Source organism: Monodon monoceros, unplaced genomic scaffold (assembly GCF_005190385.1).
Source record: "Monodon monoceros isolate NGI ecotype Baffin Bay Population unplaced genomic scaffold, NGI_Narwhal_1 Super_Scaffold_11, whole genome shotgun sequence".
Taxonomy (NCBI): domain Eukaryota; kingdom Metazoa; phylum Chordata; class Mammalia; order Artiodactyla; family Monodontidae; genus Monodon; species Monodon monoceros.
Genome location: NW_021703767.1, coordinates 10,451,686 through 10,476,113, shown reverse-complemented (window position 1 = coordinate 10,476,113; position 24,428 = coordinate 10,451,686). Strand labels below are relative to the sequence as shown.

At 46.4% G+C, this 24,428-nt stretch overlaps 1 protein-coding gene across 2 annotated transcripts in view; it reads left to right on the top strand.

Moving 5' to 3' along the window:
* CLIC6 (chloride intracellular channel 6) overlaps nt 1–23,040 on the top strand; it is a 42,845-nt gene extending 19,805 nt beyond the window's left edge. The window contains exons 2-6 of one of the 2 annotated variants that reach the window (XM_029215554.1): nt 13,337–13,446; nt 14,288–14,413; nt 15,015–15,121; nt 15,681–15,862; nt 20,918–23,040. In XM_029215554.1, the coding sequence (XP_029071387.1) occupies nt 13,337–13,446; nt 14,288–14,413; nt 15,015–15,121; nt 15,681–15,862; nt 20,918–21,079 (687 nt within the window). In that variant the 3' untranslated portion in view covers nt 21,080–23,040. The remainder of the gene's footprint in view (nt 1–13,336; nt 13,447–14,287; nt 14,414–15,014; nt 15,122–15,680; nt 15,863–20,917) is intronic. The other variant, XM_029215555.1, reaches the window with a different exon arrangement.
* Nucleotides 23,041–24,428: the final 1,388 nt, after the last annotated feature.

Genomic DNA, 24,428 nt, shown 5'->3' with positions numbered 1-24,428 from the left:
ACCAGACCCTAATGAGGAATGGGTGTGTTTAAAGGGAAGGTGAGAAGTCGGAAAGTGCATCTCAAGACCACTAGGAGGCGCTAATAACTTCTTGAAGACCTTGCACACCTGACGCCAGAGTCCTTTTGAGAAGGCAGGTTCTAAAAACCATAGTAAGGAGCCAAGATTAAAAAGAGCAAAATGTCATCTTGAGAGGATGATCTGTAACTTTGCCTTGTTAGATTTTTGGCCAGACGTATCCTCAGATCGGTTTTACCAAATTAAAAAATTGGGGGGAATATACAGCCTGCTGAGTCAAGTAGTCAAGCCCCCTGTGTTAGGGGCTTGTCCGCCAGACTCTGTGGCCCCATAGGTGACGTGGAGGAATGAGCAGGCCTCCCCATAATTCAGATCAAAAAGGCTATTGTAATTCACAAGTCCACACAGAGGAGCTGTGGCCTTGGCTTGGCTATTGGTGGGCTCAATACAGAGCTTCTTCAAATGACAACATTGCAAATCCCTGGCAAGTGAGGAGAGGCTCATGCAGGAAGTTTCTAGAAATAGGCTAAGTGCTGCCTACTTCAGGGTTCACCCTTCTGTGTGACTGATGTGTGGTTGATCCACTGAATCGTCTTAGGAAAAGGTTTAGGATTCCCATATGGAATCATTAGCTATATTAGTTTTCTATTGCTGTTGTAACAAATTACCACACACTTGGTGGCTTAAACCAACTCAGATTTATTATTTGACAGCTCCGTTGGTCAGAAGTTTGACACAGGTCTCACTGGGCTAAAACTAAGGCAAGAGTGGTCCTCCATTTCTTTCTGGAGGCTCTAGGGGAGATCCATGTCGTTGCCTTTTCCAGCTTCTACAGGGCACCTACATTCCTTGGCTTGGGGCCCCCTTTTCTCCATCTGCAAAGCCAGCAACATTCATCTCTCTGACCGTTGTTCTCTAGTCAAATCTTCTCTGACCACAGCTGGGAAAGGTCCTCACTTTTGAGGATGCCTGTGACCAGACTGGGCCCACCTGACAACCCAGGGTAGCCTCCCTATCTCAAATCCATAACCTCCATCACATTTGCAAAGTCCTTTTTTGCCATTAAGGTAACATATTCACGGGTTCTGAGTATTAGGATGTGGGCCTCTGAGGGGCCATTATTCTGCCTATTGCACTGGCAAATAGACTTTGAACTTGTTCTTTCACATTCTGTCATTGTCACCCCAGGCCATGGCTAGAATGAGTTGAGGTCAAGCATAGACCTACTTGGAAAGTTAATTGGTGGTTATTTTCCTGGCGGCTTCTGAGATCGCCCACCGGTCCTTAACCAGTGCCTTCTCGGACTCTGAAATGAGAAGGGCAAGTCCTAAAAGTCCTTTTTCTACAGCAGGCAGTGGTCTTGCTTTGTGCTCGACACTCTGCTGTTTTTATTGAAAGCTGTTTATGGCCAAGATTAGGCATTTGGTTCTACCTGCCTTAAAAATCCCAGACCCAAACTCTTTTGGCCACATGACAAGGAACAGGCTATGTGGGCTGTGATGGACTGGATTAGAGTGGTTTGGACAGGATCTTTCAAGGAGTACCTTGCCGCTGCCTGCCCTGCTGGAAGAAGAAGTGGGCTGTCTGCACAGCTTTGCTGGACTCCCCAGTTCTCACAGGGGGATGCCAGCCCTGCATGGCTGTGTGTGTCCGGGAAGGGGATGCTCTGTTATTAACCTGGCAGGAAGACTGTTTGCCCCCAAGTGCGGGGCTAGGGGATGCAAGACAAGCTCACTGTCGTCTTGACCTCTAGCACAGGTTCCCTAGGGAGGGAACAGAATATGTAGCACCCAGCCAGAGGCTCCCTCCACGCCCCCAGCCCACTTGGCTACCAAAGTTGTCCCCCAGGACTGTGAGATGTCCCAAGCACTGTTGGTCCTTTGCACTTTTCACTTGCTTCTGCTGTGTGTTTTATTATCATGGATTCCTGCAAGTCGCCTCCAAGTCACCTTACTGAAAGGAGGTGGGGTAAAACAAACAAGCAGACTACCCAGCCAGTGCCCTTTGTGCTGAGGAGGGGCCCTGCTGGAGCTGGAGCCTCTCCATTTGGACATGGGCCAGGGTCCAGAGTGGGATGAAGAGGACAGCCTCTAGATGATTCCTGGGCTCAAATCCGACTGTGAGACCTTGTCACCTGCATAATGAGATAATAATGGTACCTACATCTAATAGGGTTGCTCTCAGGATTCATTGAGCTAATAGAAGCAGAGTGTTTAGAACTACGGCTTGCAAAGAGCAAAGGCTATGTAAGTGTTAGTTGCTATCATCATCACTTCATAAAATAGCCGTTTTGTTTCTAATGACATTTGTAAGTGACGGATCTGAAATCTGTGAACTTCTTAAGGCCTTAGGTGAGCTATATTGAGAAGATGAATCTACTTATGTGTCTTCTTTTTTAGAATGAGAGGTGGGAGCTGAATTCCAAGCTGATACTTACTAATCACACTGATCTTTCCAGCCCCAAGTTCCCCAGAGGAGGTGTACACTCAAGTCTGCCAGGTTTTCTCCCAGCCGATGACCTAGGGGATACCTGGAAGGTTTTCCTATTTGACTGGGACAGAAGTTCTTGCTGTTCTTTTTGACCCGAAGGGTCACATGGAGGATCAAACAGAAATCGTGGTCTTTGTTGAGATCAAATTAAGGATTTAAGGATGAGCAGGTCATGGTTTCTGGCCCACTAGTGCGGTGCCCTTTGGTCTGGAGTGTCTGTTGCACCCGGAGACGGACTATTCTGGGGTGGGTTTGCCGCCTGAATTGCACCACCAATTTGTAAAAGTTTTTCATTATTTTATTTCTTAGATCTCAGTGATACTCTGCCCTCTTCCCTCTCTTTGTGCACCTCATGGTTATGATTGTTAACCTTAAGAAAGCGCTATGCAAATACACGCATATCCGCATTACAGTTTTTAAAATCTCAGCTCTTTATTGACGATACTCAAATAAGGTAGGTAATCTGATAAGGAAAAAAAAAACCAGAAACAAACCCCAAATCAAGCAAGAATACCGAAAAGAATTCAAGGTTTGCATCCTCTAACTTAAGAGGAAGGGGAAGGCACTTAGTCGGTCTTTCCTTTTGCTGGTGTCCAGTCTCTCAGGGCCCTCTCAGTTTTCTGAATCGAGCGCCACTAGAGGGAAACAGGAAGTTGACACATATTAATACGTGAAAGTGTGGAAAGGTGAGTCTCAGCCTCCCCATGTGGATGTGTTCTGATTTCATTTCAGTTTGCTTATTTTCTTTCTTACCTAGAGCTTCAGAGGCTGAACCTAACAGTGTAGAATCGATCTTGACTGAAATACTAAACGATTCTTCCAGCGGCTATGGTTTAACATGGGCTGGTACTCAGCCTCCAGAGTATCCACAAGGGAGGACAGTTTCTTTATTTATCTGTTAATTTAATTTAAATTAGTTTTTATTTTTATTTATTTTTAAAATGTTTAATTGAGGTATACTTGACATACGTTATATTAGCTTTAGGTATACAACATAAAGATTCAATATTTGTGTATATTTTGAAAAGATCATCCCAAGGAAGTGGAGCTAACATCCCTTACCACACATAGTTACGACATTTTCTTCTTTCTTGTGGTGAGAACTTTTAAGATCTACTCTCTTAGCAACTTTCAAGTATAAAATACACTTTTATTAACTATAGTCACCATGCTGTACCTTACATCCCCAGGACTTATTTATTTATAAATGTAAGTTTGTACATTTTGACCCCCTTCACCCATTTCACCTCCCCCTGCCCCGCTGGCAACCACCAATCTGTTCTCTGTAACTCTGAGCTTTGTTTTGTTTTAGATTCCACATATAAATGAGATCATATGGTATTTGTCTTTTTCTGTCCTCAAATGCCCTCAGAGTCTATCCATCTTGTCACTAATGGCAGGATTTCAAGTTTTTAATAGCTTAACTATATTCCATTGTGTATATATACACCACGTTTTCATTATCTATTCATCCATCCGTAGACACTTGGTTGTTCCCATATCTTGGTTATTATTGATAATGCTGCAGTGAACATGGGGGTGCATATATCTTTTCCAGTTAGTGTTTTTGGGTCTGTCACACCCAGAGCTGGGCAATTCTGGGGTACAGTTGCTACCTGAACTGTACCACCGATTTTAACTGCTTCTCTTTCCTGAAGGTGGCCTGACAGCCGGGAGGGGAAATGCCGTTCCTGTATTAGCTGGCTCTGTGCAATTTGGGGAGTTTGCCAGGCTTGTCTTAAATTCCCGCCTCCTCTCCTCACCCCAGAAGGCCTCAGCCTCTGTTCATCTGTTCTCCCTCCCGGGAAGCTGAGAGTCCCAACTCCTCAGCATTCAAGAGATCAACTACCCAATGTGATCAATTGGTTATGTTCATCTGTGCTGTTGGTCTTCTGATGAAGGAGGAACAAAGCCCCACTTCTAGCTTGCTAGGAGGTCGTTAATAATGTCTTTGACCCTCACAAAAAATAAAGCTCTCATCTGGGTGGACAGTAGGGTGACCAGCCGTCCCACCTTGCCTGAGACTTACAGGGGGGGATGAGGGATTTCCGACTTTAAAAATCACAGTCGCAGGCAAACCGGGTCACCCAGCGATTGTCCTTTTGGGTGGGTGAAGAAAGCAGCCCCAGGACAGGCAGGCTGGGGAGGGGATGGGGCTGATAAGGCTGGGCTTGCTGATATCATCCTCAGGGGTGAGGCGTGGTTTCTCTGTGTTTAAAGGAACTCCCCGTGACAAGGAGCTTCTTAGAACTTTTGAGAACAGTGACCACTGGCTCCACAAGGTGAGTTTTCCTGGAGTGACTTCCGTGGGCCTGACTGTGCTCCGTGACGCTGCCAGGGGAGCTGGAGGAAAATGAATGTGTCATGGGCACTGCCGGGGAAACGACAGTTTAATCACCGGCTCTACAGAGGCTGATGCGGTCCTCCCTGAAGGGATGGAACCAACAGAAAATAATTAGGAGACAGTTTGGTACTAAACCAGGCAGAGCCGACTGTATTGTCAGTGAACTTCAGAAAAAGCAAAAAGAAATGCCGACCAGAGAGTCATAGAAAAGGATACAGAGCTGGAAAAAGTCACTGACCTGACCTGAGCAGGAGTGAGGTGGTAGCAGGTGGATAAGGAGGATTTCAGGAAGGTGACGTGGGATATGTAAGGACAGCACTTAAGGGGAGTGACTAACTGGCTTGACAGGCCAGCATCTATTAGATGGTGGAGAGGAGGGGAGTGGGAGGGGGGTAAGGCAGAGGAGGGAAGGAGGTCAGAAAGGAAGGGAAGGGAGAGGCAGGTGGGGGGAGGGAGGAAGGAGGGAGGGTGTAACAATGCTTCCGCATGTCAGGCATCGGTTCTGTGTGTTTTCTCTTAACGTCTAATTCATTCTCACCCAACAGGGAGGGGCAGGTAAAATTAACCTTGTGGTGTAAATGAGCAAAGAGCTGTGCTGGAAGGTTAGGTACTCTGCCCTGGCCACGCTGCTTGATAGCACTGTAGTTGGAATTTGCACTTGCGCAGCATTCCAGCAGAATGAGCTAAGGACGGTGGCATCCGGGTTAACCTTATCCAGGATACAGGGAAAGATGGGAGGGGCTAGGAAGCCCAGGCAGAGAGAGCCGGCAGGAGGCTGCTGCAGGAATCTGGGTGGGAGGCTCGGAGACCCCGGCAAGAAGGATTTCAAAGGAGGAAGGCTGTGCTGGGGTCTGAGTGAAGTTCAGGAAAAGGGTGAGAGATCTGGTTTTCATCGTGAGGACCTGGAAAGAAGCTGGGACCATTAACTGGATCCAGTTTACAAGAACTCGAGTGACCTTTGTTCACCTACTCCAGTTTGGGTTTTGGGGGCAGGTTATTTATTAGTCTCTCTGTGCCTCAGTGTTCTTATCTGTAAAATGGAAGTTGAAATAGAACGTCTTACTCTCCAATGGAGTTGGAGAGGATTGACTCTGATCCCGTCCATAAATAGTTTGGAAGGGTACTTGAAATCAGAGTTGGTCTTCAAGAGGTGTTAGTTTTTAAAAATCACCTTCAAAATTGCTGATTTGGGAGGACATTTTCTTCAAAAGCATTCTTATTGGACAAGGAAGAGATGGGATGGCTTGTTTCTCCCCCAGTTAGTTAGCATAGCCTTTCTCCACATGGATCTGCAATTCCAGCGTGTTGAACGCCAAGTCCCGATGGAAGAGTGGTTGCTTTCTTCTCTCATTACACGGAACCCACTCTCCCCCAGGTGATCACAGACAAAAGACAGAGGCCTTTGGTGTCACTTCTTGAAAAGTAAGCAGTTTCCCTGGGCTTGTCAACCCTGCCGTCGGTAGGTGCACCCAGTTTTCCTGATGCCCTTTCCTCTGGACTTTTCCCCAAGAGGTCTGTGTAACTCCCAGACACGAATGCCAGGCCAGGGCCCTCCTATTTTGCCTCCTGGCTAAAGATCTGTTTGCTTTCGCAATTAAGAAAAAGACTTCAGTTGTTAATTTTCACTTGGAACAGATATAGGAGGTGTTAGGTTTTTGGGGAAAAAAAAATCAGTGCTCCTTTAAGGCCTATACGGTTTGGCATGAAAATCACACTAATTGAGCCTTGTTTAAAAGTACCCTAAGTCCCATAATTGTCTGTTCTGGGGCTCTCAGATTTGGAAGAGTAATGATGACGATGGAATAGCTGCCTTTATTGGGTGCCCAGGAGACTCAAGCGTATCACACAGAGATCTTGCAAGGCATAGGGATTTTTATCCCTATTTTTTAAATGGAGAAACTGAGGCTCAGGGAGAACAAATGAATTGCCCGAGGCCACTCGATTAGTAAGTAGTGGGGCCCAAGTTCACACTGGCTCTCCCTGGCCCCATACCCATTCCCCTGGACCATGTTGTCTCCAAGAGACCTCATGTTGCTCAAAATGGAAACTTCAATGTGTCTGGCAAATGGAAAGAATTATATGTTTTTTTCAACTTACAGATTATTCAAAATCAGGAAGTCTCTGGGGCTTCCCTGGTGGTGCAGTGGTTGGGAGTCCGCCTGCCGATGCAGGGGACACGGGTTCGTGCCCCGGTCCGGGAAGATCCCACATGCCGCGGAGCGGCTGGGCCCGTGAGCCATGGCCGCTGAGCCTGCGCGTCCGGAGCCTGTGCTCCGCAACGGGAGAGGCCACAACAGTGAGAGGCTCGCGTACCGCAAAAAAAAAAAAAAAAAAAAAAAAAAAAAATCAGGAAGTGTCTGACTGATTTAAATACTGCATTTTAAGGCAAACCGCTAGTCCAGAAGGCTTGGGGGAGACTTTGCTGCCCATGACTTGGGCCCTTTGGGCTCTCTCAACCATGCCCCTCTCCCTCTCTCCTTTCCTCTCCTTCTCCATCTCCATCCCCCTCCCCTCCCCTCCCCTGCCTCTGCCTCTTCCCCTCCGCCTCCCTCCTGCCCACCTTCTGTTGTTTTCCCTCCAGTTGGATGCCACTCTCCTTGGGTGATCTCTTAGTAGTGAGAAGTTGTGAGCTTCTAAAATGGAAAAGTTCATGGACATTGGCCCAGCAAAGAAAGAGGAGAGAGGCCCAGGGAGGCACTTTCTGAAGTGGACCAGGCTCCAGGCGCATGGGAGCAACGGAATTCAGGCCCTTGGTCATGCTTGGAGTGTTTACTGTGTGCCAGGAACTCCGCCAGGGCCGGCAGGAGCCACCCGGATGAAGGAAGATGGGTCCCGGGCTCCAGACCCGTGTCGAGGGTTAGGGACATCCTGGCTCTCCTGCCTGCTTCCACATGGGAGCAAGAAAAGACCCAGGAAGAGTGTCCCCCACCTGTCCCACAGGCCTGGTCGCTGGGTTGGGACAATTTCCCTGGTCCTGACCTGCTCCAAATGGCAGGCGGACATGGTGGGTGCAGGCTGGGGGGTACGTGCGCAGACACTGCACCCACATTTCTCTTTACAAGCACTAGCTACTTCAGTGCCCTGAGCTCATGGTGGTCCACCTCCCGTCCTCCTGGGGTTGAGTTTAGAGCACACACATTCCACGAGAGGTGCTCATGCAACCCTGACGTCATCTGTAAAGAGGTGTGTGCATGGGAAGGACAGCATCTGTGGACCGGGGGGGCTGACTGCCCAGCTTGGAGGCCGGATCTTTGTGGTTGGCCGTGCTGGGCAGGTTCTATCGCCAGGCCCCAAAGCACGCGAGGCTGTCGTGCTTTCTGCAAAGGACCCAGGAGGAATTCAGGGAAATGTGTAGGTGGGGCTCGGAGGGCGGGAGTCGGTCCCACCTGGTTGGCTGCAGCTGTTTCTCTCTGGCTGTGCTGTGTCCCGCCTTCAGCCGGACCAGCTGCCAACAGAGGAGCATTCTGGCCGGCCCTTTGGACCACATTGTTCTTCCTGGGGGAGGACTGATTCTGGTGGCTGCCCGTGGCCTCCCACGTCAAACTGTCTTCTGACTCTGGCCTCCTCAGATCAGCTACTGATTTTATTCAGCCTCAAGTCCCTCCAGATCATTGGAAACACACGGCCCATTATTACTCACCAGTTTTCTCTGGGTCCCTGGGAAGGAGCCAGCCAAATTAGCTGTTTGCCCCCAGATCCCTCCTGCTTTTCTGCAGGGACAGGAACACTCCCCCACACACAGGATGGACATCCTACCTCCTTGGTTGAAAGCCAGTTCTCAGAAAGGGGACAGTTAGAATATTTCCAATTTATTGCCTCTTCCTTTATCTTCCCTCCATCCGCAAATTGCTTTTTCATGACATTTACATAGAGTAGGGACAAATGCTTCCTTCTCAGAATGTGTTTACCATTTAGGCCCTCATGGAATTTTCTACAGAGAAGGTAGGGACCAGAAAGAAGGTGGGGAATCAGGTGGTGGGTGCATGACCTGTTCTGGTGGGAAGGTCAGGGAGGGGTGCTAGGGAGCCACCAGGAATATCTTGAGGGGGTCATCACCCCTTGGTCAGGTCTGGCGGGGGGTGTGGGGTGGGCGGGTCCCTCAAAGGGAGTGGTGAGTGGGAGTCATTTTAGTGGAAGATGTGGTGGGTGGTCTCCTTCCATGTAACTACAGACCAGCCCTGGATAGGTCGTCTGGCGGAAACCAAAAGCACTGAGAGGAAATTTAAAAAAATGCTGCCCACAGATTCTAAATGGAGTGAGCGTGCAAAGAGTAGGTGGGAGAGGCTCTGATCTGAAGAGAATCTGCTGACCTTTGTAGCGACATTTGGACCTTTACACCTCAGGCTGTGAGGGGGGACCCAGCAGAATTACCAACGTTCTTGAACGCCGCTGCTGGGCTCAGTGGCGAACGGAATTTCTCAGAACTTTCTCAGAACGTGTCAGAGGCACCAGTGTTATTCTTTTGAGAATGACCGTCGTCGTAGGCGCTCAACAAAGTTGCATTTGAAAGGCAGACCTCCAAATCCAGGTTATCCAAGTGCCTGGGTCTTCACTGGAAACAAAAGACACTCTGATCTCTTAAACTGCCTAATTTGATTTTAATCAGAAATGTATGCATACAAAATTTCCCCGTAGGTTGAGAGCTCTGCTGAGAAATCTTAGCCCAGAGTGTAATTAGCCTGAGAGAATTATCAGCATCAGAAAATAAAACTGCATACGATAAAACGTCCCGATTATGGCAACGGTGTCGGTTATTCACCCCTAATGTCTATGTGTTTACCCCATCATCTTGTCTGGTGATGACTGTGACCAGAGCGATGCTCTCCCATTGTTGCCCAATAATGGGCAGTGGAGATGGTATATCTTTGTCTTTTGCTGGCACATCCCAGCACTGAAGCACATTAAAGTAATACAATCAGGCAGCAAGGCGTCCTAGTCACTCCCACCATGTTCCCGTAACCCCCACATGTACAACGGGCTGAGACAGAAAAGAAATTTATTTTAGAGCAATTTAAGATGAGGCAACACTGGTTATGTAAATCCTGTTTTATGGGCAGTCGTAGCAGCGGGCTAATTCTAAACTGCCTAACAGCCTTCAGTCCAGCAGCTGCGCTGGCTTGGAACAATTCTGTTTGAAGGCCACACGGGGGGAAATGTACAATCACGGCTTTTATCACGATCTTCTGGGCTGTGGGCGCTATGGCCGTGCAGACCGTTGTCCCACCTTCCTGGCACCCATGTTAAGTGCCAGTTGCAGTTCTGGGAAGGAGCCTGTTAAGAAGGCTAAGTTTTGATGGAGTGGATGACACAGGCCATTGGTATATTTTAAAATATGAATTGCTCCTACCCCCTTTTTATTTCTCCTAAAGAAGTAGCTGCCAGGATTCAGGAAAAGGCGAGAGCAATTTCAAGGGAAAACACTGGCTTGAGTTTGAGACCGTGAAAGAGACAGAGTGAGGCAGAGACCCGTGCAGAGTAATTATTCTCCAGATGCTGCTGTCCCAGGCACAGGGTTCTTGGTCAAGGTGAGTTTCATCAAGAAGCCCGGTGAAGAACGCCTGGGCTCAGCGGGGATCTTGCTGCATTCAGAGTGAGTTATTACAGGATTTCCAAGGTCAGAGACACAAGGCAGAAGGAGAACAGTTGCCCCACTCTGAAGCACTTATCTCAGACTTCGCTGAGCTTAGTGTAACTACTATAAAAATAAGAGGTTTAAAAGCTGCAGAACAAGTCAGGACTGGCCAAAATATGTGCCTTTGTGTCCCAGCGCTTTCATCCCCCCTTGGCCCCCTTCTTTGGCATGACTCTGCCCAAACGTACAGTGGTTAAGAAGGCACCATGATTTAGGAGGGATCCCCAGCAGCAAGCCGCTGGGACTTTTATGTAACTCAGCTCTGCGCTGTTTCTTTTTCCAGGACAGAGCCGAGGACGAGACTGGGTAGCCTTCAAAATGGCCATAAGGCTATGGGACCAGGTGGCCAGGGGGCCACCTGCAGGGCAGTTGTTACGACTACTTGGATGCTTGGGTCCTAGCTATGCACCTCCCCCACCCCTCAAGCTCCAGCAACTTCAGACTCCAGCTGGGGGAATTCTCAGCCCTTCCCTCTACTAGGGGGGAAGGGAGAGCTGGAGGGGTTGGAGGGGGTGAAGCAAGTACCCAGAGCTTAGGGGTCTCTGAAGTCACTTATCTGAATCTGTTGGTGCCTCTTCAGGTGTATTAAGTTCACCCTTTATCTTTACACTTATGCAGCTGTATTTATCAACTAGGAGGTCTTGCAAGTCTTCTTATCAACAGATCATCCAACTGGGGGGTTTGAACCGTTCTGTCCTGTGCATTGATCATAACACTGGGCCAGCCTTCCCTCTTGTCCAAGGTGGGGCTGAGACCACTGACCACAAGCATCACGTCACCTTGGGGGAGCTTGTTAAAAATTCAGATCCCTGGACCCCATGCAAGACCCACTGAATCTGACTCTGTATTTTTAAAATTAATATTTCTGCTTCTTTTTTGTATTAAAATATAACATGCAGTAAAGGAAACAAACCTTAACTAAGACTTAGTCAATTCAGTATACCCACCATGTAGCCACCACACAGCTCAAGCTATAGAATGTTGCCACCACCCAGAAGCCTCCCTCTCAGCCTTTCCAGACAATACCTAGCTTCCAAAGGCAACTGCTCTTCTGATTCCCATCACATAGAGAAGTTTGCCTGTGTTTGAACTTCACCTGCGTTGAATTATGCAGGACTCTTGAGTCTGGTTTCTTTCCCTCCACATTATGTATGTGAGATTCATCCACATTGTGGCTTGTAGTAATAGCTAATTTTTTCCACTGTGGCGTCTTGTCCTACCATATGAATGTACTATCATTTATTTATTCATTCTATTCTTCATGGTGTCTGAGTTGTTTTCAGGTTTTGGTTATTACACTAAAGCTGCTAAGAACATTCATATAAATGCTTTTTGTGCTCCTAAGCACTCATTTCTGTTGGGAATGGAATAGCTGTGTCATAGCATAAATGCATATTTATCTTGGGTTGATAATTGCCAAACAGTTTTCCAGAGTAGTTGTAGCAGTTTGCACTCTCACTGGCAATGGATGGGAATTCAGTTGCTCTGCATTCCTGTCCGCACTTGATATTGTCCGATCTTTTCACTTTAGCCATTCTGGTAGGTGTGTAGTGGAATCTATTTGTGGTTGTAACGTGCATTGCCCTACTGGCTAGTGACGCTAAGAGTGTTTTCATGTGCTTAATGGCCATTTGGATTTTGGCTTTTGTGAAGAGGCTGATCAAGTCTTTTTAACATTGGGTCTGGGGTCTCTTATACTCTTCTTTTATAAGGACATCTCGTTATTAACAACCTCTCTGGGTGACTTCGGAACCTAATGCCAGAGAACCACCTCTGAAGTTCTCTTTAAGTTGTCCAGTTTTCTTAAGGCATCATTTTCCTTTCTTCAATTCCCAAACCACAGCTCACTTTCTGCCTTGTGTCCTTCTGTTATTCAGGTTATAGATTCACTGCTTTCCTCTCAACTTTCCTTGAACTGCATGTGGCAGAAATGGACTTCCTGGATTGAATATGGCTGTGTTTCTGTCATCGCAGAGTCTGGCTGAGTCTCCTGGTCTTTCCGTCAGCATTTTGTTATCACTGTAACCTTGCCAGAGACACATGGGGTGGAGAAAGATGGGAAGAAAAAGAAGCGTGTGGGAACTCCCCCAGGAGGATGAAGCCCCACGGCTCCCCTCTCTTCTCCAATGCCTGCCTTTCTCCTCTCCCAGGAGCCCACAGGAGGGAGGATGTCTGTTCAGTAATTTTCTGTGCCTGTGTCTCAGGGATGTGTGTGTGGATGTGACCTGCTTAGGTCATCAGGGAGGCACTGTTTCCTATCCTTCCACCCTCAATGTCTACTGTGCAACAATCTACCATCTAAGTACAAATGCTCCCCAACGGATGAGGGGACCTAAAAGTTTTTACAGTGTCCGGGGGTCTAAGAACTCGTATAATCCAGCCTTCATTCTAGAGATGAAAATAGTAGAGAATACTGGGGAAGGTGTCTCCGTGGGAGAACCTGCTGGTCTGTTTTTACGCATGATCATCCTGGAAAGAGAGGTGTGTTCCTTCTAAAGAGGATCGAGAGATGGAGGGAGGGAAAGAGCATGTTTTCCTTTTTTGCCTTTAGTAGCAAAGGGGGTTCCCTCTTGCCACTCTTTGCCTCTGTGTACTGCTATTCAGAGGCCCAGCGTGGCAGGAAGTGGTGAGGTGTGGGAAGGAGAACAGAAAATGCTCAGCGAGTGCGTGTGTGTCCTCCCTTCCCCTCCCCAGCTCCCACTTGGAGGCTGGTGGAGGGGGCCTCAGAAGGCTATTTACAGTATCATCACCATTAACGAAAATTCATCATGATTTTGTGTGCATGCATAGCAGAGTCTGGCATTTATAACTGTGAGACTGGCTCTGATAAGGATTTCTTTTTCCATTTGTAGGCTGGTTGTGATGGTGAGAGTATTGGAAATTGCCCATTTTCTCAGCGTATCTTTATGATTCTCTGGCTAAAGGGCGTTATATTTAATGTGACAACGGTGGACTTGAAAAGGTACGACAGGGTTTCTGCAGTATTGAAATAACTGTACCTAATTCCCTATACACACACACACAGATGGAGACACACACACAGAGACAGACACACACACAGAGACAGACACACACACAGACACACACAGGCATACAAACAGACACACATGCAGGCACACAGAGACACAGACACAGAGGCACACACACACTTCTAGGACCCATGGGCGATATTGCAGGCACATCCACCCCAGGTCAGGACCCTGGATTGAAGTGGGAGTAGTGTGGGCCACACAGTAATTACAGAACGGGATCAGACGTAATCCAGGAGGAGTGGGGGTTGAGGGTGCGCCATGAAGAGCCTGCTCTGCCAGTTACCGGTCAGCTGTGAACCTCTCAAAAGCCTGTCCGAGGGCTTCCCTGGTGGCGCAGTGGTTGAGAGTCCGCCTGCCGATGCAGGGGTCACGGGTTCGTGCCCTGGTCCGGGAAGACCCCACGTGCCGCGGAGCGGCTGGGACCGTGAGCCATGGCCGCTGAGCCTGCGCGTCCGGAGCCTGTGCTCCGCAACGGGAGAGGCCACAGCAGTGAGAGGCCCGCGTACCACAAACAAACAAACAAACAAACAAAAAAAAAAAACCAGCCTGTCCGAGCACCACTCCTGGCTGATAACACTGGGGAGAGTTAACGTTTCACCTCCGGCTCCAGATAAAGGGCCACACTTTCCTCACCAGTAGGACAGTTTGTAAACCCACAATCGCCTTTGAAATTCTCAAGGGTGGTTTCTCTTAAACCGGGGAGGACACAGTTCAGCCTTGGAAATGATCCAAACAGTGGCGCTACCAACGCTGCCCTTCCCTCCCACCCAGGAAACCCGCGGACCTGCAGAACCTGGCTCCCGGCACCAACCCGCCTTTCATGACTTTTGATGGTGAGGTCAAGACGGACGTGAATAAGATCGAGGAGTTCCTAGAGGAGAAGTTAGCCCCCCCAAGGTGGGCCTCATCAAAACCCGTGTTCACCACTCGCTTGTCACTTCTCCCCGTTCACAGACAATTCCTTGTGTTGGTTTTCTCTGGCCATGGTATCTACTTCCCGAGTTGTACCTGTGATGTGCCACAGAAAGCACAGCGAGATTAGAAACGCTGAGCTTAGGTGGCTCGGATTTCTTTGCTCCACACCTGCAGTTTGGCAATTAGGGGTTGACGGCAGGAAGTGGGGAGGAAGTAGGCCGATGTCACGTGGGTGGGTCGCTTCTGCTGGAAGGTAAGGAGTGGGTGTTAGCACGCAGCATCACAGCGGGCTGGACCTGGAAGGGAACCTTCTAGTCCATTACCTCTATTTCAGGAGGGAGGGAACTAGACCAGTAAGGCCAGGTGGGGCCCCGCATTCCAGGGTGAGAACAGTCCGTCCAGTGCTTTTCCCCTGGACGGCGTTGCTCTCAACTTTGAAGATGGAAAGATTAGGCAAACATTCAAGGGGCAGTTTTCATGTTTATATCCACTCAGAGAATGTCACTTCCTCCCCCGCCTCACATCGTATTCTCCTAACTCAAACGTGGTTGATCTGTGATACTCTCATTTTGAATTTTTCAAGGTACCCTAAGCTGGGGACCCAACACGCTGAATCTAACTCTGCTGGAAATGATGTGTTTGCCAAGTTCTCAGCATTTATTAAAAACACCAAGAAGGATGCAAACGAGAGTGAGTCCCTCCCATCTTCCTGTTTTCTGCTTTCTACTTGGACCTCCGCTCCACCTCTAGTGTGGCTTCTTATAAGATCTTGGGAATTCTGACTCGTTTCACAGTGGGGAGGGACCTGTACGTAGAAATGAGGAAAAAGTACCTCTGACCTTGACACGTGGGTTTCAAGAGATTGAGTGCTTCTTCTAGAGGTGGGGAGCCCAGAAAACCACATTTTTAGGGGAAAATAATCACCACCAGGGATTCCTTGCTGCACCATGGGACTCAGTATGAATGAAACTTCTACTGCTGCTTACTTCATTATGTGATTTCCATAAAGATTTTTGAAGAAATGAATGAGTTCTAGAAGTAGCAGTGTTGTGTAGATGGCAGAGTTACTTTCCAGGGAGAAGTGAGTCCTTTATTCAGATCTCGTAAATCCACTTCTCTCTTTCCCAAGTCTCCAATGTCACCGGCCATGTCTTGGGAAGGAAGGGACAAACTCCTTCTTCGGTATCTAGAGAGAGGTGACCCTAACTCCCATGGCTCACGTTAGTCATTTTTTGCCCTTCTGTTTTAGTTTACGAAAGGAACCTCTTAAAGGCCCTGAAGAAACTAGATAATTATCTAAATAGTCCTCTGCCTGATGAAATAGATGCTTACAGCACCGAGGAAGTTACTGTTTCTGGAAGGAAGTTCCTGGATGGGGATGAACTCACGCTAGCCGACTGTAACCTCTTACCCAAGCTCCACATTATTAAGGTTTGTCCTTCCTCTTACCTCAGGTGCTGAATACATGAATGGGGCTTTGTTTCATTTTGTTTTCACTTGTGTTTTTGCCAGACATCGAAACGATCTAAAATGCAGACTCCTGAATTTAAAAATCTAGCTTGTTTCTGTTTGAGGCAGGCAAGCCCCAAGTTTCAGATCTGTGGATGACATTCTCAGGTGGTCCTCAGAGGTTCTCAAGAAGCATCTGAGAACGTGGCTCCCATCCTTCCATCCTCACTGCTTCTCTTTTCGAGTCTCACCCCCAGAGCCTAAAGAAAAGCTATGTGAAAGCAACTTGAGGGAATACATTGATTATACCTGGTGTTTCATGCTCCAGGCTTGGAGATGGTGTGTGGAATCTGCTAGTATTAAAATGTGAACTTGGGGAATTCCCTGGCTGTCCAGTGGTTAGAACTTGGTGCCTTCACTGCGGTGGCCCAGGTTCAGTCCCTGGTTGGGGAACTAAGATCCTGCAAGCCAAGTGGCCAAAACAAAAGAAACAAATAAACAAACAAAACAAAACAAAACAAAACAACCCTGAGCCAACCTGGAAAAAAAAAAGTGAATTCAGTCAATTGTTGGTGATGGGCAGGGTAAGTCTAGCCCTGTCTAGGGACAAGAGGGGGTTGGTTCCTATCACCGACCCCTACAGCTGGGGAGCAGCTGACAACTCCTTGGCTGGACCTCTGCCAGGTTTGGCATCCTGTCTTCCCAGGTGGTTGACTTGGACTTGTGACAAGTCCACACTTGGACTCCTTAGTCATGGCTGCTCTCAGAAGTGCCCCAGCCTGTCTATCACTTACAGGTGTTAGTTGTTATTATCATTATCACTGTTGCTACGTCCTTGGTCCTCGGTAGCCTCAGATGCCCCAGGAAGAAACTCAACCCCTGTTCTGGGGCATCTTTATTATTCAAATCCTACCAGCTCCAGAGCTAGGTCCTTGGTATAAGGATAGGGGAGATGGGAGAGAAGACACAGGGAAATACAAGCCAAGGACCCTGTGTTCTAATAACACATTTAATTAGCACTTAGAAATTTACAAATTAGGTTCACACAGTCTGTGGCATTGATGTCCTGGGGATTACTAGCCACCCCTGGTTACTGCAAGTCATTCCCTTGCCTTTCTCTTCCTTCCCTACTCCATCCCAGTCCTTGCTACATTTTTCTTCTTTCTTCTGTCTTCCTTGTTGCACTCAGAGGGTACCAACTTGAAATTCCAGCCTTGAAGACACCGTTGATCCTGTAAGTGAATGTTCGTTTCCGTAGCTGTGCCAGTCCTCTGACACTTAAAATTAGCGAAAGCATCTCAACCCCTCAAACCTGCTACATTGGGGATATTCTAAATTGGACATTTGGGAGCCATTTTCCAACAAGTTATTTATGTAGTTGTGTTTGGTTTAGTCCCTTTACTGAATGTATTCTAATCATTGCTATGACCAGTGCGACATGACAGAAGCACATGGAGGTTAGGGAAGGCAAGAGAAATACACACACACACACACACACACAATTGCCACTTATTTAGCCCCTATAAAAAAAGAGTTTAAAATGTCAGTAGAGGGGGTAAACTTCAGAGTAAAATAAAGCAGTCCATGGCTCCAATATAAGACCTAACTGCAAAATCTTCAAAGCCAGTTAGCACTCAAAATACCAAGCAGCTTAGTAATCTTCCAGGATGGAGCATTTCTGAAAGGAAATGAGAATCAGTGTAAAGGAATTTATGGTAAAAAGATGAGAGAATAGAGGAATTTATCATATATTCCCTTCCTGAAACCCAGCAAAAACATTATGAAGGACTAAAGCATTATCTCCACCTTTTATAAAACTTAGACTTAGAAACTTCAGCCAGTGTGAGGGGTCACAGAGCCTAGGCATGCTTCTCTAGATCTTCAGCAAGGTTCAGATGTCTCTAAAAGTAAATATTACAGCCCTGAAATGCCCAACCCAGACTTCTTTGTTTGAGGACAGGGCATGGGGTGGACCACGAGAGAGGCAGGACCATCCCTACAGAGCTGAGATCTCTGTGGAGGCAGAGTTGAAGGCGGAACTGTTCAGAGGCGCCATCTGTATGCTCACCACCGTCCTCTAATGCAAAGGTACAGGGAGGGGAGGTGAAGGGGAGGAGAGAAGACAAGTGGCATTCTGCTTTGTGACTGCTGAGCGGAGAAAAGAAACAAGCTCTGAACGAGTCAAAAGAGAGACTGTAAATTATTTGAGCTCCACTTTTAGCCATGGTGACCGCTTCCTAATCTGTGAGCCTCAGAGTGGAGGATGCACTAACCTTGACTTTGACCCTGACTCTAGCCCTAACCCTAATGTGTCCCTGGGACAGAGTATAGAGCAGTGTTTGATGAGCGGGTGTTTGAGGGTAAAATCCATATTGGTCTACCTGCTGCCCTGCCCCACTCCCTTTGTCCACCACACTGTTTTTAAACAAATGGTAGGTCTAATAGATCCGCCCATTAAAAGACGGTTAATAACCAGAAAGAATCCAAGTGGGATTTCTATGTGGACAGAGATGATCCAAAAGGAGGGGGGAAAGGTTAAAGAAAGAACAAAAGAGGAAAAGGCAGATGAGAAGCATGTATCTGATAAAGATTGCTCCAGTAAACCAAAGAATTTTTCAGACAGATACTTCTCTGTGGCCTCAAAAAAATGAAGGAGAACCTTTGGTGAAAACGCTCAAAGACAAGTCACAAGATACCAAAAAATATAATGTCACAAGGAAGATGAGAATTAAGATGGTAGAACTAAAAAACATCCTTAAAGAAAATAATTTCAGAAAAAAAGTGATGTTAGGTGTAGCAAGAAGTGGAAAAAGACATTGCAGAAATTCATCAGACATCGGAGGATGGGACTGAGAAAATTATCCCAAATCAGATGGAGAAGAAGCACGAGGTAAAGGGTAATTAGCGAGACCCCATAATCAGAAAAAAGAGAACAGGAAAGAAAAAAGAGAGAAAAAGAAGGCTCAAAGGTAAATTATTTTGAACTAAAAGATGACCTGAACCTTTAGTTTAACATGTCATGATTAGAAAAATATTGCCCAGAACAAATCAACACACTATCACATATTTGGTAAATTACTGAACTTTGAGGATAAAAAAGAACCCTTTGGGTGTCTAGATGATGGTGATGATAATAATGGTGATGATGGTAATAATAATAATAGTAATAACAGTAATAAAAGATAAAGCCACCTACACAAGGAGGGAATTCAGACTAGCCTCATATGTCTCTAGGACCACATTAAAACCCAGGAAACAGTGGTTTAATAGTTAAAGGATTAGAAGAAAGGATGTGTGATGTAAGAATTTTATATCCTTGTAAATTGTTGTTTTTACCTAGACTTCTGGTCTCAATGAAATAAGCACTCCTGAGCCATTTTTAAAAATAAAATTGCTATGTGATGAAATAATAAAAAATGATAATAAAATAAGAATCCAGGAACAGAGAAGGTGTGTGGTATAGAAGGATTGATGCTAAACATAGAACCTATTTAAGTCTAAAACCAGAACTAAGTCTAAACAGCAGTGGGAATTCTAGCTACTGGAAAGAAACAGAATATAGTAAACTTGAATGTTTTACACCATTGGAAGGAGGGTAAGGGAGCAGAAAAGAAAAGAAGTGTAGGTATACTAATTTCCTCATTTGTCATTATCAGGAGTAAGTAGAGACCACCTAAAGTTGATAAATCAAGAAATAAAGAATTCTTATTATTTAAAGTTATATAAGAAACCACTGGAAGAGTTAAAACAGACCATAAACCTTCTAAACCACCAGGAAGGGAAACACATACACACACGTGAACACAAAAATATTCACAGAAAGTTGGAAAACAAAGTATTACATTCATGAGATATAATACAAATACAAGCTTACGTCTACGAAAGGCATATAGATAACAAACTTACTCAGAAATGCTAAAATAAAAGGAGGGGCAAAGCTAAGCCAGGCAAATGCAAACAAAAGGAAAGCAGAATTCTTGACATCAACATCAGTAAGTTTGAATTCAAGCAAAAGATGTTAATTTAGGAGGCTCTCTGAAAGTTCTGTGGTCTTGTTTTACTGCATCAATAACTCCTGGCCTCCGAAATCTGAGAAATAAGTCCCAAAGGTCTTCTAATTGGTGATACATTCCATGCTCACACCATCCAAACGTCCCAGGAGCCAATACAATGGAAAGGAACAAAGCAGAACGGGCCGTTGTAACCCTGGGTCCTTGTTATGGGATGAATCATGTCCCCCCAAATTTATATGTTCAAGTCCTAACTCCCAGTACTTCAGAACGTGACCTTATTTGGAAATAAGGTCTTTGCAGATGTTATTAGTTAGGGTGAGTAGGATGGGCCCCCTAACCCAACATGACTGGTGTCCTTATAAAAGGGAATTTGGACACAGACACACCAGCACAGGGAAAATGCCACGTGAAGATTGGAGCTGTGCTCCCACAAGCCAGAACCTGGGGGAGGGACCTGGAACAGGCCGTACATCCACTATTTCCACAAGAATAAGAATAAGGACTTTTTGCACACGGTAGACCCACAGTGAAATGATCCTGTCAGGGGCAGAATGATAGAAATCCACAGGAGTAACATACACAGGTATTTGGGATTTCAGGAGGTGAGGCTCAGCAAATAGGAAAAAGATAGGGCACTTCACAGTGATCCTGGCACAATCTAAACTGAAGATCCAACATGAACCTCAGGCACCAAATAACACAGCAGCAGAACACAGGGAGAGAAAACTTCCAGCAACACAAAGAGAAATCCACTGGAGTACGGAGCAAATTCATGCCAGTGCATCACAAGGATTGTCTGTGATAAATTGGTGGGCACGGTTGTGTAGAGCCTCTGTTTTGAGTCCCACGTTCAGTATGCCCCGTGCAAACTCAAAATGCAACTCAGAGCAGCCCAAATGGCTATAGGATGACATGGCAACTTGAGAAGCAGAATACATTACACGCATCAAAAGGATGGATTGTCTGATCTAACTGCCTATGGTAGTGGGTTGTCCCTTTCTGACTATTTCCTCTTCATTTTCAGATCGTGGCCAAGAGATACAGAGATTTTGAATTTCCTTCTGAAATGACTGGCATCTGGAGATACTTGAACAATGCGTATGCTAGGGATGAGTTCACAAACACGTGTCCGGCCAACCAGGAGATAGAACATGCATATTCGGATGTTGCAAAAAGAATGAAGTGAAGTCGGGGTGTTTTCTGTCTTATCTCAGTCGTATGAGCTAGACTGTGAAAAGAGTGTGTCCTTTGTGTTTCCCTCCCAATAACCATCCTTTGCAAAACAATGCCCATATTTTAACAGTGCACAGGCCATAGCGTGATCCACTCAACACCAAATGATACATAGTCTTGTAATTTGTCAACTCGTGTATCTGAATAATACCAGTATCTGTTGTTATACACACCGATTATCCAGTTTATATTCATTTATGTCTTTAACATTCTGGGACCTGCAACACATGCCCTAAGTATTTGTAATCCACAATATTTAGGGCATGTGATTTGCAGTTTAAGTTTCAAAGTAAACAAGGTTCGGTTCAATTCCGCCTTTATTTAAAAAATTGTATCTGTCTCTGATAGTTTTTAATCATGCATAGCCTATTTTTTTCTGCTCTAAAATAGTCGTTTGATTTTTTTCAGAACGAAAACTTTGTTTTTGTAATTACAAATTACACGCTTATTTTAATATTTTAAAACAATGTCAGAGGGTATAAAGAAGAAAGAAAAAAATCACCTAAACTTTCACTACACTTAGATAACTACTGATAACTTATTGGTGAACATCTTCCAAATCCTCAGACTCTCTCTTTCTCACACACACATTCACACCGCACATAATTTCATGCCTCCGTGGTATTGTGTTAGTTTATTTTCAAGGACCGGTGAGGGGACCCTTGGTAACGCTTTGATGGTCAGCCATAGAGGACCTAAAACAACAGATTCAGCAATTCAGAGCTCAAGAGGGCGCTTGTGGCCAAGTTTCACAGGGATGGAGAACTGTAGCGTCACAGACCCACAGGGACTTGCAGGGACAAGCAGGGACCGGAAGCCATGGAGGGTCCCCACCTGCCTTGTTCCTGCCTCCGTGATGCCACTGCCCCTGGTTCCAGGGAGGGGATGGAGGAGGGTGCCTGTCGGGGGCCTTCTCTTGCTCCCCCCATCTCATAGAGACCATGCCTTCAGGAGGACTCGACATCAGCTGTGTGTTGCAGAATCTCCGTGCCCTGTGTTGAAATGTGGACAAAGCACACCTTGATCCCTTCTGATGGCCGCTCTCTCCAAGACATAACAACACTGTGGCTCTTCGGCCATGATGCCGTGTAGGGCTAGCCCGGATCTGCTTGCTTCTCTGCTCTCTCTAGTGTCATTTCGAGGTCAAGCAAGGAAAATCCAGAGAGATTAGATTCATGGCGACTCCTCTTGGTCATGCTGGGGAGGAAGTGGAAACTGCTGAGTCAAAAGAGTTTCTGGTTCATCTGTGACTTGCCCTGCCCCATCCGTGAGCCAGCCCCTCAGGCGCAGCTCCCTGTGGGCTGGGGCCCGGCTCCTAATCAGGCCTTGGAGCACAGAATGGGAGACTGTTTCCACACTCATCAAGACTCATTGGGTTTGAGTGTTATCTGCCAGGCTGTGTCCCTTTGACATTTGTACACACCTTCCGGAAGACCTGCTTGTCCAGTAGGTGACAGCATGTGGTTGATGTTAAACGCTCGTTAGAAAAAAAATACATACACCTGCTCACCGCGCGATTCATTTGGAAGAGAGGAAAATGCATTAACAGTAACCATTCTGGGATTTAGTGAAAGATGTCTAGTGAGAGAAACAAAGTCCTTGAGATGGTGGCCACTTTCTCTCCCCTCTTGCTGGGTGCTACGGTTTTACCGGGGGCGGCCGGCCCCAGCCCTCCACTTGCTTTGTTAGCCATGTATTTTTGGAGGTTGTGTCTAGCGTGTGCCACCATGATTCCTGTTTCACATCTGTTTAGGAGTCAGATTTTTAAGGTGAGTTTTACCGTGTTACATTTAAACTTAGTAAATGAATTAACTACCCGATGTTACTAGTGCAAACTTTGTATTTTTAGAGGTTCAAGTAATCTCCATAAACTCCGTGATGCCTTAAAAATTAAATGAATTATAAAAATGTTTACATGGAACCAATATCTTTGATTTTTCTTTTTTTTACTTTGCATTCTCCACTGAGATGTTTTGTGTGTGTGTGTGTGTGTGTGTGTGTGTGTGTGTGTCGTTTCACCTGATCCCCTGCCTGATGGGAAAAGGTGCGGGGTAAGTCCCAGGATAAGATTTGCCCCAGGACACATATCACTAAAATGACCCTGATCCACACCAACCTAGGGATAGTCCTGTACTATAATTCTCTTTTTAAAAGGTAGGATGGGATAGGAGTTAATACTTACAAGAACTTTAGAAGGGGGACCCCACTGAGACTTAAAGAAATAAAATGAACGGGAATGAGCTTCCTTTAAAATGGCAAGAGCAACTTTGAACCAGAGATAATCAGTAGTTGAATTCGAGATTATCTGTATTTGAATTGTGACCCACAAAGACATTCTAATGGAGCCTTAAAGAGGTCTGAAAAAACACGTGTGACCTTTCCCTGTCCAGGTGGCTGAAATAGAAGCCCTGCGGACTGTTCCATTTTTAAGTGTATTTGTAGGAAATCGGCTGGTTCCTGGCAGCCTTCCCCTCCCGGGGGCCCTGCCCTGCACACCCCCTTCAGAGGCCCCTAAAAACCTATTCACATGTGGGAAGGTGGGAAATATTCCAGGGCTGTTCAGCTAGCTTAAAGTCTGTATTAGGTGTGGGTTTTTTCCAAACGACATGCATTTGTGCCTCCAAACACACCACGCAGAATGCAAATACAAGTTGTGAGCGCGGCACTCCTTCGAGGCTGATCGTGGGAAGGTTCTCAGGCTGAGGGGATTCCGTTCTTGCCTTTAGTTGCCCAAGAGGCTGGACAATTCAGAAAAAAATTCGCTTTACTTCTGAACGTAGAATCTCCAAATGTAGGCTGAAAAAGAATATGTGTCACAAAGTTGTACTTTCTGGACACGGTCCAGCAAGTAGGGATGGAACGATAGAATTTAGCTCAGGAAAGAACTTTCAGAGACCAGAGTTCTCAGTAGGTCTCCTGTGATCAACAGGACTATCCCCAGGAATTCAATGTATGCCCAAGCCCTCCTGTCCAGACGGACAGACAGACACTCGTGCACATACTACATACATGAACACTCACATACATACACACAGACATACTCTCATACACTCACAGTCACAGAGACACACATTCACATATACACACAGTGACCACACGGCCACAGCACTTTCACACATGTCCAAACGTGTAGATATACATTCACACACATATACACAAACACATCCACATTCACACACGCAAACATACACATTCATGCAGTACACTCACACACTCACACGTTGGCATACACTCATGTACCTACATATGTACACACACACACGCACATACACACAGCCTGCAAGGCGAGGTCTGGGCTCCCT